We start from the raw sequence: 21,059 nt of genomic DNA on the forward strand, positions 1-21,059 counted from the left end.
TTTTTAAAAGTTTCATGAAGACTTAGAGGTTATTCTTGGATCCATTTGGATCACCGAAATATAAACAACAACAAATCTATTAGTGCACAAAATATACATAGTTTTTTAACACAATTATGTATAACAAACCCAACTTCGTTATATTAATCAATCTGATAATACAACAATCTAGGGTTCTCGTACCAGGGATAATGGCCCTCATACATCCATTGATGCAATATATACAACAAATAGGGCTTGGTGTCTATTGTGATGACCATCAATCTACCCTGAACAAGATAGTTTGACCATCTAGTTGTAGCACGGTCTCTTAGCTCCTCTCGATCGTACCCTGAACAAATTTTCCCAGTCCTTCAACTCTCGATCTACAACACTTGCCTCTATCAATGCACCAAGTCCATCTGACCACTGAATCTTGGCTATCTAATCTTCTCTCTCGTTGATTGCGAGTTCATCAACACATCGAGACTCATGTCGAGCTGTTCACAACTTTGTTTTTGAACAACTCAGAATTTCCCACTGTTACTCCTCAGCTACTCAGGGACTTCTTCCCACTATAGTCTTCTTGCGCTGCTCCAATGAAGACTTACATAGGGTATGAGGGCTTCCATCTATCACCATCAAATGTCTCTTCTCCAATGATGAACACAGGCTACAACAATGTGCTCCTCTGGCTGGCAAAACCTTGTGTTGTAACAAACTGCCTCTCCTAGCAGCCAAGTGTCCTTCCCTGTACTGCACTTAGGGCTCCACTTGGGCACTCTCACTCTTCCCTCCAATAGTCCACAAATGCCCAATCCAACACAACCAACTATCCTCTCCTTGGAAACTATCCACCTGCATCAAAACAACTCAAAAACACCACCAAACATACATACCTTTCATTCCCAAAGGCTGGTGTAAATGGTTGAAGGTCTAAACTCTGGTTAGGGCTTGTTAGCAAGTTGCTACAACCCTCTTCTCATACCTTCTAGACCTCCCTTTTACTGTGGCCTCCCTCCAAAAGGTTCCTCCAACAACTCGATGCCTTCTATCCCTCTTCTAGGCCTCAATACCCAACCACTCAACCACATGTTTAAACAAAATAGAGTTGCAGCCCTAGTTGTGGGTTCTCGCCCCCCTAAACAAGGCACTTTAGGTCTGCGAGCTAACTGTAGGTGCTCCTCATCACTATGACCTGTCGTGGGAGAGAGTTCCACCCAAAAACACCCTCAAGACTTCATTCAATCTGCCCTTAAACACAATGACAACCACTTGTATCTCCTTGGCCTTGAAAGAGAAACAAAGAAACAAAAACCAACTCTCCTTTTCCATGTCTAGCCTCTACTCCAATTCGAATGCCTTAGAATTTTTTTATCTATGAATGATGCTCTTGTGGAAGTGCTAAAGTGACCTCACACGCCTCATATTTATATCCAAACATGAGGGCTTCAACAAAACGTCCAAGAGGGCTTCACAACTTGTCATTAGGCCTTCAAACATAACGTCGACCTGAACTCTCTTTGTGCAAGCCCACACTATAACTTAAAAAATTAATATCTCACGATGGACAACTCATATTTGAGTGATTTTCGTTGTTCCCGGTTGCTCTCGAGATCCTCTATCACCTCAAATAATCAAATGTCCAAAACTCCTCACGGATTCACACCCACAAGATTGGGTGCAAAGCCCACACCTTGTGTTCCAAGCCCACAAAGCACTTTTGTGGCACTCCAACCTCTAAACCCTGAACCCTAGGGCTTGGAGTACCTCCCAAGCTACCAAAAATCAACACCCTCTCTTATGAAGGGAGGTATTTCCAAGACTAGGAAGAAAATCGTCATCATCACTGTCACTCACACAACTACTGGCACCCACAACTGTCGCAATCCCTGTAGCATGGACTATGCCTCTCTCAGAAGTGTCACTATCACGAGAAGCCTCCTGCTTCTTCTTCTTCTCCTCAAATGTCTTCCACTCTCTCCATGATTCCTTCTTGGAAGTTGTAGAAGCACCCTTTCTCCCCACTGACCATGCACTCTTGTTGGGTTTTAAAGTTTCCCTTTGAACCTGTAAGATCCCTTTAGAAATCAACTCCCTATGAGCCTCTAGAACCTATATCTGCGCCTCTGAAATCTGCACCTACTTCTCTGGAATTTGCACTTGGTCTTCCTTCTTTTTTCCATGATCTATATGCTTTCTCGTCAGCCTGTATAGACCATGCTCTCTAACTCCAATCACGACACTTGTGGAGCTAGAGCCTCTGGGCCTGAGTCTAGCCTTCCCATCTTGGAACAACATATCAAACCCATTATGCTCAATTGCTGAGACATACATCATGCTATATCTGAGTCCTGGTACAAAAAGTACATCCTGGAATCACACCACCTGTCCTGAATCCATCTTGAATGGAACAAATCTAGATCCTCTGATCTCTTTTTTACTCTTGTTGTCTAACACCATGTGCAACTTTGAGTCCCACTCAACTAAAGTCTCGAATACCTCATGTGACCCTGCCATATGCTTTGATGTTCCACTGTCCACGTACCATGCAACCTCGTCGATGGTACCCTACAAGAAATGAGAGATCAAAGCAAACTCCTCCTTCTCCAACCTCCTAGAGAGATTATCTATCTCGGTAGAAGTGGCGACACCTACGACCTGCTTCCCTTTCTTCTTCTCGTCATCTCCCTTCTTCTTCATTGAACATCTCGTCGAAAAATGACCCATCTCACCACAATTTAAACATTTGATCTTACTCAAGTCCTTCTTCTGCTTACCCTTCATTTGTAATACAAGTGTCGTGTCATCATCTAAAGCCCTCTTCTTGAGATGAAGATCCTCATCTCACAACTCTTCCTGAATGAAGTCGTCCCACAACCTATTCTAGTTTGGCAGCTTGTCTCTGGAAACAATCCCCTTGATGAATGGCTTCCACTATGGAATAAAACCCTTCAAGGCAATCCTTACCATCTTAGGATCTGAAATAGTCACACCGACGACGACAAGCTCACCTTTGACCTAAGACAACCTCGCCAGATACGAAGTTACCCCTTCACCCTGTATCATCTCGCTGGAATTCAAATTATTCTCCAATACCAATACTCAATTCTCATTCTTATTCTGGAACAAATTCTGAAGAGCTACCCACATCTCATTTGGAGTGTTCTCCTGGACAAATGAGGTACTAATGAATCCTTCACATCATAACTCCTTGTACACTTCCAGCTCATTAGGGTCAGTTGGCTTCTTGATGGCTTTCTCAGTGATTTCCTAGATCCCATTGACCTGCAAGGTCAATTTGATCCTTTCCTTCCATGGAATATAGTTGGACATCCCTTCTAGCATGTCCTTATACTAGAGACAAACCTGCAACTTTGACATTGTGTGAGCCCTTCAACCACAATGTGATCAACTCCCTCTTAATTTGTACTTCATTATGCACACTTTGATTCACTATCCCTTCAAAGTAGCTCTGATACCATGTTGTTTTTACAGGATACTGGTATCTAGGATAGAATCCTAAGCCACTGACACTACCAAACCAATTATCACCACAAGTCTACTTTGCACAGTGGAATATAAACAACAACAAATCTACTAGCACACAAAATATACACAAATTTGTTTACAAAATTATGTACAACAAACCCAACTTCATTATATTAATTAATTTGATAATACAACAGTCTAGGGCTCCCGTACTAGGGATAATGGCCCTCATACATCCACTAATTCAAGATATAAAACAAATAGGGCTTGGTGTCTATCGTGATGACCATTAATCTACCCTGAACAAGATACTCTAACCATTTGGCTATAGCAAGCTCTCTCAACTCCTCTCGGTCATACCCTGAACATGTCTGCCTAGTCCTTCGGCTCCCGGTCTGCAACACCTACCTCTATCAATTCACCAAGTCCATCTGGCCACTGAATTTCGGCTATCCAACCTGCTTTCTCATTAATCGTTAGTTCATCAATGCATCAACACATCGAGACTCATGTTGAGTTGTTCATAACTCCGTTTAAGAACAACTCACAACTAACCATTGTTGCTCCTCAGCTACTCAGGGACTTCTTCCCACTATAGTCTTCTTGCGTTGCTCCAATGAAGACTAACATAGGGGAGGAGGGTTGCCACATATCACCATCAAATGTCGCTTCTCCAATGATGAACACAAGCTACAACAATATGCTCCTCTGGTTGGCCAAACTTTCAGCAACAACAAACTACCTCTCCTAGCAACCAAGTGTCAGGTTTCCCTACACTACACTTAGGGCTCCACTTGGGAATTCTCACACTGCCCTCCAACAATCCACAAATGCCCAATCCAACACAACCAACTTTCCTCTCCTAGGACACTATCCACCCACATTAAGTCAACTCAAAAACACCACCAAACATATATAAATTGCATTCCCAAAGGTTGGTGTAAATGGATGAAGCTCTTAACTCTGGTTAGGGATTGTTAGCAAGTTTCTACAACCCTCTTCTCATGCCTTCCATACCTCCCTTTGATTGTGGCCTCCCTCTAAAAGGTTCCTCCAACAACTTGTTGCCTTCTAACCCTCTTATAAGCCTCAATACCCAACCACTCGGCCACCTGTTTAACCAAAACATAGTTGCGGCCCTAGCTGTAGGTTCTCGCCCCCTAGAACAAGGCAATTTAGGCTTAGGCTTGTGGCCTATCCTCAACACTGTGACCTGCTTGGGAGAGCCACCCAAAAACACCCTCAAAACTTCATGCAATATGCCCTCAAACACATCGACAGCCTCATGTAGCTCCTCGGCCCTTAAGAGAAAAACAAAGAGACAAAAACCAACTCTCCTCTTCCACGTCTAGCCTCTACTCCATTTCGATTGCCTCATAAGTATTTTATCTATGAATGATGCTCTTGTGGATGTGCTAAAGTGGCCTCACACACCTCATATTTATATTCAAACATGAGGGATTCAACAAAACATACAATAGGGCTTGGCAACCTGTCATTAGGCCTTCAAACACTAGACCAACCTAAACTCTCCTTGTGAAAGCCCACACTTAAACTTAAAAAATTAATATCTCATGATGGACAACTCAGATTTGAGTGATTTTCGTTTCTCATAATTGCTCTCAGGATCCTCTATCACCTCAAATCATCACATGTCCAAAATGCCTGACAAATTCACATCCACAAGCTTGGGTGAAAATCCCACACCTTGGGTTCCAAGCCCACAAAGGACTTTTGTGGCTCTCCAACCTCCAAACCTCGAACCCTAGGGCTTGGAGTACCTCCCAAGCTACCAAAAATCAACAATGTGCTCAACAACACCTAACAAGGGATCTTATGATAATGCATATATGTTGCACAACTCATGAAAGATGTCCACTTGAATAGGATCAATTTGGTTAACACATGCAATTGACACCTTCTCACTTGGGATATTATGATGATGTAGATATGTTGCACAACTTGTGAAAGCTATTCACATGAAACTATCCCTAGCCACATTAAACAACTTGCTTATGCAAGTAAAATAACCCATGAGAAGTGAACATTTCTATGGAATAATTTGAAAATTTGGTAGGAGGAATAATAATATCTCCACTTTACCAACCAATGAAGCCACCATTGTTTTGAATTACTTATAATTGAGGTCGTGCAATGCATTCTTTTTTATGTGGTTCACAGTGCCTGAAGATCAGTGACAGCTACGTCCACGGAATATTTGTACTAGGCAGATCTACCTAAAAGGATCACTTCCTATCCGCTCAATCACAGAGCCTAATCCCAATAGTGTCGAGAGAATTGAACCCGTGACCTCTCAATAGTAGAGTTGTTTTAACAATGTCAACTCAACCAACTGAGGTAACCCTCAAGGCTTAGCAACATGCATTCTCTTTCTAAACTCAAGACATTTGAAATTTTAAAGATTGATCTCTTATACAATTTATGAGAAAATAACATGAAAATAGTGCACGAACATCGCTTCTCGAATTTCCTTTCTACATTTTTTCCTAACACAACAATTAAACTTTGAAACATTGACCTCATTACTTCCTCCCTTACTTGCCTTGAATCTCAACGTCTAAGCACTTATCTCCACCAACCAAACAATAATTCTTGGCCATTCCTTCTCCAATTTCTTTTAACATTTTTATCTAACACAACTATTAAAACTTTGATACATTGACCTCATTGCTTCCTCTCTTGCTTGACCTAAATCTCATTGTCTAAAGACTTACCTCCACCAACCAAAATGATGCAAATGTAATCTTATATTGATCCCGCGTCAATGAGGTTATTGGTTTGTTAAAGTGAAGTAGTGTTATCCCTCATTAATGTTTAATTCCTCCAAGTGACATTGTTCTCCCTCATGGGTTGTCTAGTCCACACAAGCATGACGATTCATGTAGAGGGGGTTAAGTGCAAGTAGTAGGTGAATGTAGTAGAATATAAATCCCCTAGTAACAATTGCTTAATTGAAGGATATTCTATGAATGGTGAGTCACATCACTATCATTGTAATAAATTCTCATATCAACAAAGGTGTCACTTGCACATGTTGACTAAAAGCATTCACCAAAAATAAAACTATTCTTACACCAACATATTAAGAATGAATATAGGGAACCCTTGTACTTATCACATATTCAATATCAACCATCACATATTCAATACTAACCATGTAATGTCCCCTAATAATAATAATAATAATAAATAATATAATATAATATTAAAATATAAGAAAATAAATGATAAACAATAAATAAAATATAATAATAATAAATAAATAATAAATAATGAAGAAAATATAATAATAATAAATAAAATAGTAAATAACAATACTATAGTTCTAAATAAATAAAAATAAAAATAAACTATAAAAAAATAGTAAAAATAAGTAAAGTTAACAAAAAGTAAAATAAAATAAGGAAGAGTTAAATTAAGATAACTATAAAAATAGTAAAAATAAGTAAAGTTATCTAAAAGTAAAAAGGAATAAAATAAGAAAGAATTATATTAAGAGAATCACTAAATTAAGTTAAACTTAAAATAAAGAAATAAAAGTTGCATGTTGACACAAGGAATATGTGCATGCGGTTCCCCTTCCAATGTTTGTTCTATTTAATAGGCGGTGAGGATGATGAGAGATCATTCCATGATTCCATCATCCATTCTCTTCGGAGAAAAGTGTTGTGAGACAAAAGATTCCCTAGCAGTAGTACGTTGATTGAGGGCTCGGGGGTGGCCAGTTGTAGAAAGATTTTGTGCAACTGAGCCTACGGTTGGGTGGAGAGTCGCCCCTAAAACTTTGTTGCAGTTAGCAGGATTCAAATAACGTTCAACTCCGAAATCACAAGTAAGGAATATCATCACCACAGGTAAGTTGTCTATGCTCATATTTCCGAAATTCTATGTTAAATAGTTGATAAATTGTGTGTTGATTATAAGTCACATGATTAACCTAATTAGTTGCATGTTTTAATTTCGGGGTTGTTTTTTTTTTTTTATAGAAATGGTTATGGGATTTCATTAAGTATTTGGCAAAATGCCATAATTTCGGTACAAAAGGTGACACTAATTTCTTGGCATCTCTCCAACCAGCGGGACATGGCGCATATGCTTATGAATCGCTTCTTTTTACAATTTATCACATGAACTCTTGATGTTGATTTCCCGACCTTATGAATGCATACAAACTGATTTAACAAAAGACAGAAAAACATAGAAAAATTAGGGAATTGGTTCCCAAGAGATTTCATTATCTCTGAGAATAGTTCCAGCACCTAGTTGGGCTGCCTTATTTGCCTCTATGTCTGCTTCTTTGTTGTTGTTTCTCAGGATATGGAAGAATTTCAATTTTAGGAGCTTTGTCATGCCTTTTATTCTTGTAATTGTCCTTGCAAGTCGAAGATCTGCTAGATTTGTGTTGGTCACCATTGCATTGATGATGACCTGGGAATCCCCGAAAACCACTGCTTCTATGTGCCCCAGTTCTTTAAGCATTTTGATCCCTTGAAACAGAGCCATGACTTCAGCTTGTATGCTTGAGGAGTGGCCCAGTCCCCATGCAAACCTGTGTATAGATGCTTCTTCTAGATTTATAATGAGTCCTCCTGCTCCAGCCATTCCTGGATTTCCCTTGGCTGCCCCGTCAAAGAAAAGAGAGGGGAGTGTTTGCTTGGACAGCCAAGATTGAAATTCTTCTTCGGTTTTCCTTATTTGCCAATCTTTGAGACATATAGGTGGGATTTTCGATTTTTGGAAATTGAGGTTAAGGGCTGCTCCAAACTCAATATCCTGTTGGCTTAGATTTGTGTCATCGCTTTTGTCTCTTAGCCACTCATTTAACTGACCTTTCACTGTATTTGCTACTAGTTTGAAGTTCTGTTCCTTATCTCTGAAAATCCTTCTGTTCCTCTCCAACCAGATTTGCCAGCTGATGAATTTGGGTAGAGCATTCCATGCTGCTTTGACAATCTTGTTTTTTGGGCTTGGGCCTGGATACCTGGCCAGCCACCCAGCAAACAAGTCCGGGACAGAGTGGGGAAAGGCGGGCATAAATTTCGATGATCCAAGGAGCTCGTGCCAGATTAGACCTGTGTAATTGCACGCCAGCGAGAGGTGAAGAGCAGATTCCAGACTTTCCTTGCATAGTGTGCATCTTGATGGCCCTAGAAAGCCCCTTTTCTGAAGTCTATCATCTGTTAGGATTTTTTTATGGCATAGCAGCCAGCAGAAATGGTCAATTTTTGGAATGTACCAGTCCAGGGCACCAGATTAGGAGGCACGTGAGATCTCTCCATGAATTTGGTGTAGCCCTGAGCCACCATGTAACCAATCTACTTCGGTCCCTAGCGTCTCGTGTCTTTTCTTCTTGCGTTCAACGGAGCCACCCCATGCAGCATCTTCAACAGCATGTCATATTCTAACTGCAATGTAGATGGAACGTTGATCTGTTTCCAACCAGACCAACTGTCTCCACACCAATTCAATATGTCCCAGAGCGTTTTTATATTGGCTTCATCCATCCATACCTTCAACTCGTTCCTAAGATTCGAGTTCACCAGCGGAGGCCTGTTCATTATGCTATCATCCCATAACCTGATGTGTTTGCCATTTCCTGGTATCCAGTAGGCGTTGTCTCTTATTAGCGGGCCAATTTTAATAATTAGAGTGCTGAGTGAGGTTCTGTTATGGTCTTTGGGCTGCTCCAGGCACCGAAGTCTCTGTCCTTTGAAATATTTCCTCCACAGCACCAGTTGAACCCATCCTGGCTTTGGAGCTATGATCTTCCAAATCAGTTTGGCTCCCATTGCTAGATTCTGCGTACTTAGATTTTTATAGTTTAATCCTCCCTCCTGCAGCAGTCTGGAGACTATTTCCCAATTAACCAGAGAAATTCTCTTCTCATTTTGTTTGCCTCCTTTCCAGAGAAAATTCCTGATTAGCTCCTCCATCCTCTTAATGATTCCCACCGGCGCCAAAAGAACAGAGAATTGAAATAGCGGCAGGCTGCTAAGCACGGATTTGATGAGTACTGATTTTCCGGCAATGTTGAGCTAGGAGGATCCCCAGGCCTGCATTTTTGCTTTGAATTTTTCTATCTGGGGATGCCAATCCTTGCTCATAGCCCTCTTATGAAAGATGGGCAGCCCAAGGTATTTAAAGGAGGTCCAGGATGTTGAAGCTGCAAAGCCTAGACATCTGGCTATGGAACTTGCAGCAGCAGCTGAGATATTCCAGCAGTAAACATGACACTTACCCCTGTTTAGTTCACTGCCCGATGCTTGACAGTAGTCTTCCAGCACTTCTTTGAATTTGCTTGCAGAGAGTTGAGTTGCAGCCCCTAATAACAAGGTATCATCTGCGAAGAGGGCGTGGTTGATGCTCTTAACCCCTCTTGCTATGCACAGGCCAACTATATCTTGATCTTGTTGCTTCTTGTTTAAGTAGAAACTGAGGACAGAGGCCTGCAGCACAAAGAGGAGGGGTGAGAGGGGGCACCCCTGCCTCAGCCCTCTAGAAGCTTTGAAGAAGTCAGCAGCCCTGCCATTCACTAAAGGTGCAATCTAGGGTTCCGAAATACAAGCTCTGATCCACTTGATAAAAGTTTGTCCAAAGCCAAGTTTGTGCAAAACAGCAAACAAAAATCTATGTCTTACACGATCAAATGCATTAGCTAGGTCGAGTTTAATGACCATACCTTTTTCTTTTCAACGAAGACTGGAATGAATTGCCTCTTGGACTAGGATGAAATTATCTACTAGCTTCCTGCCATGTATAAATCCCCCTTGATTCTCCGGGATAATTTTGGGGAGGATTTTCTTCAATCTGTTTGCTATTACCTTGGTAATCACTTTATATCCAATGTTGCATAAGGATATAGGACGGAATCTATTAAATGAGTTTGCCCCTTTTTCTTTAGGTATGAGGGCGAGGAATGTTGAATTTGTGCAGCCTCCAATTTTTTGACACTCTTGGGACTTCTGGATCATTTTGAAAAGCTCCTTCTCAACTATCTGCCAACATGTCTGAAGAAATCTGGGCGTGAAACCATCCGGACCCAGGGCTTTGTCGGGTTCCATTGCAAAGAGGGCTTCCCTAACTTCGTTTTTGGTGATTTTTCCTTCAAGAGCCTAGTTCATTTTAGATGTGATGAGGTTGGGAACAACATCTAGCAGATTTTCGTTTTGGCTAGTCTCCACGCCTTCACTATACATCTTCTCAAAGTGATCTGAAGCTGCCCTCTTAATGCTGGCAAAATCTTTTAAAGTGCAATTGTCTTTTTTGATTTCAGATATAGAATTGTGACATTTCCTGGCTTGAGCCTGCTTGTGGAAAAAAGAAGAATTTCGGTCCCCAGCTTTGAGCCATAGACTCCTTGACTTGAGCCTCCATAATTCTTCTTCTGCCAGACAAGCCTTATGGAACTTTTGTTGTAGCTGAGATTCCTTGTCCAGCTCTTCTTTGGTGATTTCGGCAGCTTCTAGGTGGAGGTGCTGTTTTTCCAGTTCACTTTGAATTTTTTTCCTGTCCACAGCGGGATTGGGCAAGGTCTTAACCAAGCGCTTCAGCATCGCTTTAACTCTTCGACGTTTTCCCTCCCAAACAAAGAAAGGAGAACCCTTGACTAGTTCTTTCCAGCAATCTCTGACCTTTTGCATGAAGTCTGTCTCTTTAGTCCATAGAGAGCTAAATCTGAAAGGGATAGGCCCCAGATCCTTAGAAGTCAACAACTCTAGACTGATGGGCTTGTGATCTGAAACACTACTATGGAGAATACGCATTCTAGTCTCTAACCCAAGAAGCAGGAAAGAACTTTGAACAAAAAATCTATCAAGTCTTGCCGCTATGTGACCCGGTCCAACTCTCTTATTTGACCATGTGAACGTGCCTGTGACCGACTTTATATCTAGCAGATCCCAGTCTTGCATGAGGTCTTCCGCCCATTCTCTTGCCAGATCTCTGACTATGCTCCCTCCTCTTTTTTCTGTTGAGAGGAGGGTGAGATTTAGATCTCCGGCTATGATTATGTTTTCCAGATTTTCTAGATCTGCCAGACTTTTGATGGAGTCCCAGCAGTTTTTTTCTCACCTGCATTGTTAGGAGCATACACATTGAATAGACAAATAATCTCCTTTGATTCTAAATGCTGCATTTTTAAAAAAATCCAATGGGTATTCAGGGACTCAGAGATTAATGAGAACTTATTTGTGTTCCAGAGCGACCCAAGTCCTCCCGATGCTCCACGGGCAGAGATTGCATGCGCTCCACTTTTGTTCCAAAATTTTTTGCTTGCTTGGAGGAAAGTTGTGTCCTCCAATTTGGTCTCCTGGATGAGGAGGATATCCGGGGCTTCCAATCTTATTAAACTATTCATTGCTTCTTCCTTAGCTGTGGTGCCCATTCCCCTACAATTCCAGGAGACTATCTTCATCATTTATTTTTGCCTTGGTGAGCTCCCTTAGAGCCCTGGGATTGGATCCTCGTCATCTTCGGGGTTTTTGCTAGAAGCTTCTCTAACGTTGGCTGGCTGCCCTGGAGCTTGTCCTTATAGGTTTCTTGTTCTCTTTTTTCCTTTGCAGACTTGCGTCCTCTTGTAGATCTTCTAGGAGAGGACTGAGATTCACCTATTTCCCCTTCTTCCTCTGATTCCTCAGACTCTTGGGTTTCCTCCTCCTCTTCTGATATCCTCCCTTTGGATTTCTCTGGAACAATTTGGTGGAGGGGGAGGCTTTAGAGGGAGAGGCCTCCTTTGGGATTTCTGTCTCCTGGGTGTTCATGATTTCAGATCCAAGGATCTCGAATTTATTCCCTTGGCTTTCCATGGATGGTTTCTGAGCAGGGCCCACTTGAGGAGCTTTGGCGTTTCCATTTGCATTCTTCTTGTGAAAGGTTTTGGAGTGCTTTGCCTGATTCCATCCTTCTTCCTTCCCTTTTTCTTCCACCCCTTTGGACGAGCAGTCTTTGGCAAAGTGTCCGTAGACGTGGCACTTCCGGCATTTGAATGGCAGTTGCTCATAATCCAGTTTCTGTACATGAGTCCAGGGACCTACAACTATTTTGATGGCTTCCGGTAGTCCAACCTCCAGATCTACCTCCACACAGATTCTGGCACAATCATACTGGTCCTTGCTGTTGGCCTTGTCTATAAATTTTCCAAGGGTATTTCCTATGTGCTTCAAAGAATCCCAGTTCCAGCAGTGAACTAGGAGATTGGGGAGTCTCACCCACACCGGGACTATTGTAGGCACATCCACTGCCGGATCGAAGTCTGGCGTCCATTTATTTAAATACAGCCCTTGAGGGCCCATGAAGTAGGGGCCATTCCTGAAAATGAGATCTTTGTCTTCTTTTGCAGAGAATTCAAACAAAAAATATCCTCTCCCGAGGAAGTAAGAGGTTACCTTGTTTTTTATCAAAGGTGCCCAGTTCCTGGCAACCCAGTTCTCGGTTGACTTCGGGGAAGGCCAAAGTCCTATAAACTGACCAACCAGAGCCCGATCTGCCAGAGACAATGCTACTTGGATCGGTCCTTCTGGCGGAAGGGCGATCTCAGGGATATCTTCAAGCTTTTTCACAAACTTTGCTGCTTCCATGCATTTCTTCTTAGGCAAAGAGGCCAGCAGGGTTTTGAAGGCCTTAGCAGCGGAAGGTGAAGGAGGAGAGGGAGTCAGCTCCTCCATGAAGAGCCAACAAATCCAGCCAGGGCGGCCGCAGCCTGCAGCAGATCCCTCGGCGGACTCCCTCGCAGGCTGAGAACGCGCGAAATGCGGGCATGCTCACAGGCTTCAGATCGCACGGAATGCGGATCTCGCAGGTTGCAGAGCCATCATTTAGTTGAATATACTATTACCAATCTTTAATTTCGGGGTTGTTACAAACCATCTTTTATCTATTAAACTTGGAAGCACTTTTCTTAGTCATTATTGCCTTTTTTTGAATATTTTGTAACTGGGTTGCCAAAACCTTAGAGTAAAGTGAGCGATAGGCATGGAATGGTACTTAGAAAAATCTCAAACTTACAAAAAATAAATAAATACAGACATATATTAATATTATATATTATAATACCTATATATTCAAGTTGAACACATGTACATGATCAATTTCAAGATGAACAAAAAGGGCCAATGTGAAGGCAAGTTTGCACTAAAATGTTGCACACAAAGAAGATGACAAGCTTCAAAGCAAAGTGAAGCACCGTACTAACAAACTTTAGAGTTGTTTTTGCTTAAATGTAAAATACAAAATGTATTATAGATAATATTTTATAATAAAATGAATTATACAAGGGATGATTGAATGTTACAATGAGGGTCTTCTTATATACCTAAGCAGGTGCCTCTCACGACTGAGCATGTCTTTTAAACATGCATTTTCATTTAACTAATGACTATTAAAATAATCATTACTTTGATTATTTATTATTTACATTTATTTGTATTTTTATATAAATTATATTCGTAACATTGCCCTTCTGTGTAGAAATATTTTCCTCAAAACTTAATTGCTGAATTTTTTTTTCCACCTTATCCACGTCATTCCAGCATTTATAAGTGGTACTATTGGCTTTATCTAATATCCTCTTGATTTTTTATTTTTTAATAATTATTTATTATAATTATTATTATTTTAAAGTAACTTTATTAAAAAAAACTATAATATAACTTTATAATTTAATAAAGTTAAATTAAAATTATTTTACTTTATAATAAGTTATTTGTTATATCATATATATTTGCCAATAGTCATCATAGTGATTCGAATGGTCATGACCATGTTTGTTGTTTGAGTCAACACTCATGGTCGGGCCTCCGAGTCTGGCAGCGACGATGAGTGACAAAGCACTCAGAAGGTAGGTGGCGACCGGTCACAGAGTGCATGTAAGGAAGTTGCGATCAATGGAAGATTTTCGTCCTCCTTTACTTCGTAATGCATCTGCTTCTATTATTAACCTTGCAGGAGCTCGCTCAATCAACTTTAAACTTTAAATAGAGAGGCGTTGTAGGTTTCCAATGCATCAAAGAAAGGGTTGGGTTTGATATGTTGTGATTGTTAACTAATATGATAATCTTATTTAAATTGGAAGGCGTGTTGTTTGCATCCAAGACATTCACGGTGAGCCAATTTGGTAAGTGAGACATAAAATATAACGTTGTTCTATTGACTGTGCGTTTGCAATTTTCGTCGACGGGGAGAGAAGTACAACTAAGGGCATTTATGGAAATTTATTTGAATGAAGTCAGAAGTAGATCATACACAACGATATCATTAATCCATTCAAATATCTCTCTCAATAAATGGCAAAAGTCAACTGCGTGCAACTGCATTGTACATTAAACTCTTGTTAATTTTAGTTAATAATGGTATGTTCTATGCTTGGCACAATTACTTCAATGTTCCTTTAGTAGCGTAATGGAAATTTCCAATTCATATTTCCGGTAGCAATCACATTAACCATTAATCACATTGACAGTAAAAGTAGATAGAACATGAAACAAAATGTAGAAGACAAGCCAAGACAAGAGGACACCAGATTTAGTGGATGCTAGGGAAAAACCCCAAAGTGGGGAAAACCATTTGATCAATTCTTCTTATTATTATATTAAAATGTTCATCAGAGAGAGAGTACAATAGTCAAAATAGCCCTATCAAAATCTGCAGTCAAGTGCAGTCAAACTTCAGCCCTAACCAAAAATCACAAATGGTCAACGCAGCGGTCAAACTCCTCCTTTGAAGCTCAGTGAAAGGCAGTAAAACTTGACCTCCAACAGTGGTAAAATTCAACCTAAAACGGTCACAGAATCTGCGGTCAAACTTGGTCAACCTTGTGGTCAATGTAGGTCAAAGTCCTCATTGTTCCTCAGTTTTTGTGCCTAAGAATGCAACCTACTAAGACAGAAATATACCCAAAAAATTGAAGTCAAATGATGCCCAGAAAGTCAAAGTCAACGTTGGTCAACATTGGTCAAATTGCAGAGATTTTTGAGATTTTCGGCCCTGCAATTCTATCTTGTAATCTCGTCCTCCTTGTGCCACACGTGGGAGAGAGAGAATGCCCAATAACCAATGAAAGGAGAGAGAATGTGTGAGTGATAAAGATGCCAAATGAGGTGAGAGGTCACTTGTATTTATACAATTTGTTATGGGTGAAGAGTCATGTCCATTCGGCTTCATGAGCCTACATGTTGATGTGGCCAACCTGAACAATTTTCACATGTGTGGGAATAAATTCAAAAATGCACATTCGCTTGTCCAAATTGGATGATCTTTATGTTATTTTTTATCCTCTCGAAAAGAAGAATTTAATGCAATCATCATCTCCATTAAATGAGTTGTCCCAAGGTGGAATTTGGCCCTAGTTTCCAATTTTAACACTCCCTCTCCACTAGGGAGAATTCCACCTACCAATATATCCATCATCATCATCGAACATCTTGCCATCTTGTCGTCCTATACCATCTCTGTCATTTCATCTCTGCTCTAGTGAACCATGATGTAATAATGAAGAAGAATTGATCGAGAGTGAGTCACAAGACCTTACCACTCTCCGCTAACAAAATTCAGTCCAGAGGTAGAACCTTAATTGATCCCAGATCAAGTTGTTGAACACCATGCATCCTAGACATATGGAGTACGATAGTACACAATGCATCCATCGGTAGTGTTATGGTCCCTATCCATGTTTCCCAACTCATTGGCCAGATGAGAGGTACTTCCCATGAGTCCCAAACTACATGGGTAGGATATATGCTGGGGCATTAGCAGGAGAAGGTGAACCAATCATCTTGCTCATATGCCATAAGAGAAGATGAAACACTCATCCTATGCATATGCCAATTGTAGGGCAAGGTGAACCACTCACGCTACACACATGTGCTATCATACGTAGGGGAAGATGAAACACTCACCCTACACACATGTCAACCATCATGAGATATCACAGGGGAAGGTGAACCACTCATCCAGTACATAGCGCACCAATAGGGGAAGGTGAACCACTCACCCTATGGTCGCTCATAGCTCCAAGAAGTACCCCAAGCCCCTAGGAGCTCCTAGAGCCCAATGTCCAACTCAAGCGGGACCCTCATAGGAAGGTCTTTTCATGACTCCAAGTCTCTCTCGTAAGGCTAAGAATTTGACCTTATCCAAGGGCTTTGTGAGGATGTCCACGACATTCTCATTAGTCCTGATGTGTTGGAGCCTTATTGCTCCCCATTGTACCATATCTCGAACAAAGTGGTATCTGATATCAATGTGCTTGGAGTGGTTGTGGAACACGGTATTCTCTAAAAGGTGAATCCCGCTTTGGTTGTTGCAAAAGATTACGGTGGTATCCAACACGTGCTCAAATAGCTCACTAAAGAGCTTCCTCAACCAAACAACTTCACAACAGGCCATACTAGCTATAATGTATTCAGCCTCGGCGGTGCTTAGAGCAACTGATTTCTGCATCCTACTCATCCAAGAAATTGAAGAAGACCGTAATGAGAAACAACATCTAGACATGATCTTATAATCCACCACACTGCTAGCCCAATCAACATCAGTATATCCATGTAGCCTCAAATTCCCGACAGTGTATCTTAGTCCATAGTTGACTGTGCCACGGAGACATCTCAAGAGATTCTTAGCAGCGATCCAATGTATGTGATGAGGCTCGACAATAAATTGACTCAACGTATTCACAACGAAGCATATGTTAGGACGAGAGTTTACCAAGAACATTAAGGACCCCACAAGTTGTGTATACCAGTGTTTTACAACTCGGACTCGGCCGAGGATCGACTCCGACTCGGACTCCGACTCGGTAATGACTCGGCCGGCTCGATTTCAATGACTCGGTCGTTGTAAAAAATACATTAAATATTTATTTTTTTATAAAAAAACATAATTTTAATCAATTCTTACTAAGAGGTCAATCAGTTATCGGGCAAAACTATTACCTCTTAAAGCAAACTATCTTTCGTAAGGACAGACTCATCTGTGATGGTGGTCTGTCTCTGAGTAATGCTGAATAGATCCTAGATGGCTTCACAACTGTAGAACAAGGGTGGCAGGTCACTTGAACCTTTGATATAATTGTCTAGAGCAGAAACTTTAGGTACTTGTTTTATATAAGTCTGTTATTCCTTTATGAGTGTTCTGTATGGATTATACAACCTTGAAGGCTTGAACCAGCCATCTCTCTTTTTCCTGTATTCTTTGCCCTATTGCCATTGAATAAAACTTGTTACAGCGGCTATGCTGTAGGCACTTCTCCCTGAATACAATACTTGTCTGCTAGTGTTCTTTATTCAAACTGGTTGGTTTCAACGATCTGTGCGTTCCAACTTTTTTCTTTTTTCTTTTTTCATTTTGTATATGCAAAGTAATTTCATACACAGATTTGCTGAAGTCTCAAGTGTTATAATCAAATCAAACATTAAATTTCTGACTTTTTTGTGGTCTATAGCGTGGGCTTTGGAAATGGCAGCTTTACAACATGCTGTTTCTAGTAATGGTGTACAAAACCACCATTCTGGAGGTGCTCTTGGAGCACAAATGAACATCTTTGAGCGTATTGCTAGATTAGTAAAGGTAAGGTAGACCGTAGACCATAGAATAACTAAGCCTCATTGAATTCTATCTGTCACAGCAATATAATAAATAATATTGAGTGACCTTGGTTCCCATTAATTGTTGCTTCTCCACAGATATTTAGAATGTTCTTTCCTTGCTGAACCTTTCCTCCTTTCTGTTGACAACAGTCATATGCAAATGCAGTTATAAGCAGTGAGATTGCGTTTAGACTCCAAAGGCCTGGGGAGTGACTCGGCCAGCTACCCGGCCGGGTTGACCGAGTCACATATGACTCGGCCGAGTCATTGGATGACTCGGCCGAGTCATATGTGACTCGGTCAACCGAACCGGGTAGCTGGCCGAGTCACTCCCCAGGCCTTTGACTCGGTTCGACTCGGCCGAGTCGGAGTCGAATCGACCGTTTTGTAAAACAATGGTGTATACTATGAAGGGTTTGCCAATTCGGGCCCAACAACACTTCCACGTAACTTCTTGAAGTTGAGTTCCATCGGAGTAGACACCGACTTGCAATCCACCATCCCACATCTCTCGAGTAGATTCACAATGTATTTTCCTTGAGAAAGGAAAATATCACCAAGCTTTGCCAGACCTCCAGGCCTAAAAATTAGTGCATCAGACCTAGGTCCTTCATCTCGAACTCGAAAGCCAACTCCTTCTTGCATTGATAAATGAGAGGGGATGCACCTGTTTGAAAGAGATCATCTACATGAAGGACCAGAAAGAGAGGCATGTCATTTTCAACCTTGAAATATAGGTGAGGATCAACTTCGCTCCTTGTAAATCCCAACTTCATAAGATAGCTATCAATCCTCTCATACCAAGCCCTAGGGGCTTGCTTCAACACATAGAGGGCTTTCTTCAACTTGCACACGTGTGTCCTTCGACCTTGTACCTTGAACCTCTCAGGTTGTTCTATTTAGACTTCCTCCTTAAGCGAACCAGGCAAGAAAGCAGTCTTAACATCCATTTGGTGTAGGCTCCATCCTTGAGAGGCAACGAGAGTAATAATAAATCAAATAGTGGTATATCAGGCAACCGATGCAAATATCTCGTCATAGTCCACTCCTTCCTTTTGAGAGAAGCCTCGAGTAATGAACCTGGCCTTGTATTTTTCAGCACTCCCATAAGCTCCATGTTTGATTTTGTAAATCCATTTAGAAGTGACCCAAAATTGTTCTTGGGTCTAGGAACTACATCCCGGACATCATTCTTCATGATTGATTTGTACTCCTCATTCATTGCATCCTTCCATACTTGGTGTTTCATGGCTTCTTCGAACGTACATGGATCAAATTGAACAATAGTACTCATAATAGCTAAGTACCCTTGATACATGTTTGACTTCTTACTTTCACAAAATGTCCCTCTTGGAGCAATATGTCTTTCAACATCTTCGAGAGTGTCTTTGAGCCACAAAGGTCTTCTCCTTGAGGTAGATGGATCACTGGGAGGTGGATCAATGGGATCCATCGGGCCTTCAACACCGGGCATTAGTTCATCTGTCAAAGGTTCATGCTGCTTTCTTACAACATCATCATTGTCATTCCTTGTGATAGGGAGATCTCTGGCTTTTCCAAGGGCAAAATCTTCATCGAAAGTGACATCATGACTTATTTCCACTTCTCTTTGACCAAGCACATAGATTCTATATGCCTTCGAATTTTCATTGTAGCCCATAAATGTTCCTTTCTTCCTAGATGCTTCTAACTTTTTTATTTTGTCTTTAGGCACATGAAAATACACAGGACATCCAAATATTCTAAAATGAGAAACATCAAGTTTCTTACTAGTAGAAACTTCTTTGAGTGTCTTGAAATCCAATGCTTGATGTAGGCTCCTATTTTGAACATACATGACAGTGTTGGCAGCTTCTCCCCATAATAACTTCGATAGGCCTTTGTCATGAAGCATAACATGAATGGCTTCTATGATTGTTCAATTCTTCCTTTCAGCAACTCCATTTTGCTCAGGAGTATATGGAGTGGTGGTCTCCCTCTTAATGCCAGCCTCTCTACAATAGTCATTAGATTCAAATGATTCATATTCGGTTCCATTGTCGATCCTCAATATTTTGATCTTCTTCCCTGTTTGATTTTCAACCAAGGCTTTGAAAGAACGAAACCATTTGAACACTTCGTCCTTTTTCTTCAAGAAATAGATCCATGTTTGCGAGGGAAGCCATCCACAAAAATTGCATAGTATAAATATGCTCCTAGTGATGTTACGGGAAACATACCAGATAGATCAAAATGGATCAATTGAAGAATGTCAATAGTTTGACTTTCACTTGAAGGGAATGGTCTCCTTGTAAGGTTTCCAGTTGCACAACCTTGACAAACACCTTCATGATTTACGTTGAACTCAGGCATACCTATGACCATCTTCCTCACCCGTAAGGCTTTGTAATGAAGGTGGGCAAACCTTTGGTGCCATAATTCAAATTGAAGAGAAGTATCGCAAGTCAAAGCTCCCAAAGGACTTCCTCCAACTTGATAGAGACATTCAACCCTAAATCCAAGTGTAAATGCATCTTTCGAGCTTATTTTCTAAATATGTACATTTCCATCAATGAATGCTACCTTGAAGCCTTTATCTTCCATCACAGAAATAGACACCAGCTTCTTCTTCAAATAAGTTACATACAATCCTTCTAGTAGATGAAGAGTTTGACCTTGATTTAAGTGAAGAGTGACAGTCCCTATCCCTTTCACGGGGTAGGTGGCATTGTCTTCAATTATGATTTCCAAATTAGTCTTCTTTTCAATCAGATTTGAGAGGGCCTCCTTGTACCCAGTGAAGTGCCTTAAGACACCACTATCAATCAACCAATGATCCAAAGTATCCGAAGGAGAGGCAGTAGTGAGGGCGAAAATAAGATAAAATTCCTTTTGTTTTTTTACAACATCACTTTCCTCATACCTAGAATTTCCCATCCTTTTGGGGGGTCGACCATTTCCATCTCGAGTAGCGGGAGCATTCCTCTTTCCTTTATTGTTGAACCTATT

General features: G+C 40.9%; 1 protein-coding gene across 1 annotated transcript; it reads right to left on the minus strand.

Moving 5' to 3' along the window:
* Window positions 1-7,698: 7,698 nt before the first annotated feature.
* Window positions 7,699-8,526, minus strand: LOC149169711 (uncharacterized). The gene has a single exon (XM_089425301.1). It carries the CDS (start codon window positions 8,524-8,526, stop codon window positions 7,699-7,701), a length of 828 nt encoding a protein of 275 aa, XP_089281427.1.
* Between the last annotated feature and the right edge of the window lie 12,533 nt (window positions 8,527-21,059).

Source organism: Pinus tabuliformis, chromosome 4_2 (genome assembly GCF_031772625.1).
Source record: "Pinus tabuliformis cultivar Carrire ecotype Pingquan chromosome 4_2, CPIR1, whole genome shotgun sequence".
In the NCBI taxonomy this organism is placed as follows: domain Eukaryota; kingdom Viridiplantae; phylum Streptophyta; class Pinopsida; order Pinales; family Pinaceae; genus Pinus; species Pinus tabuliformis.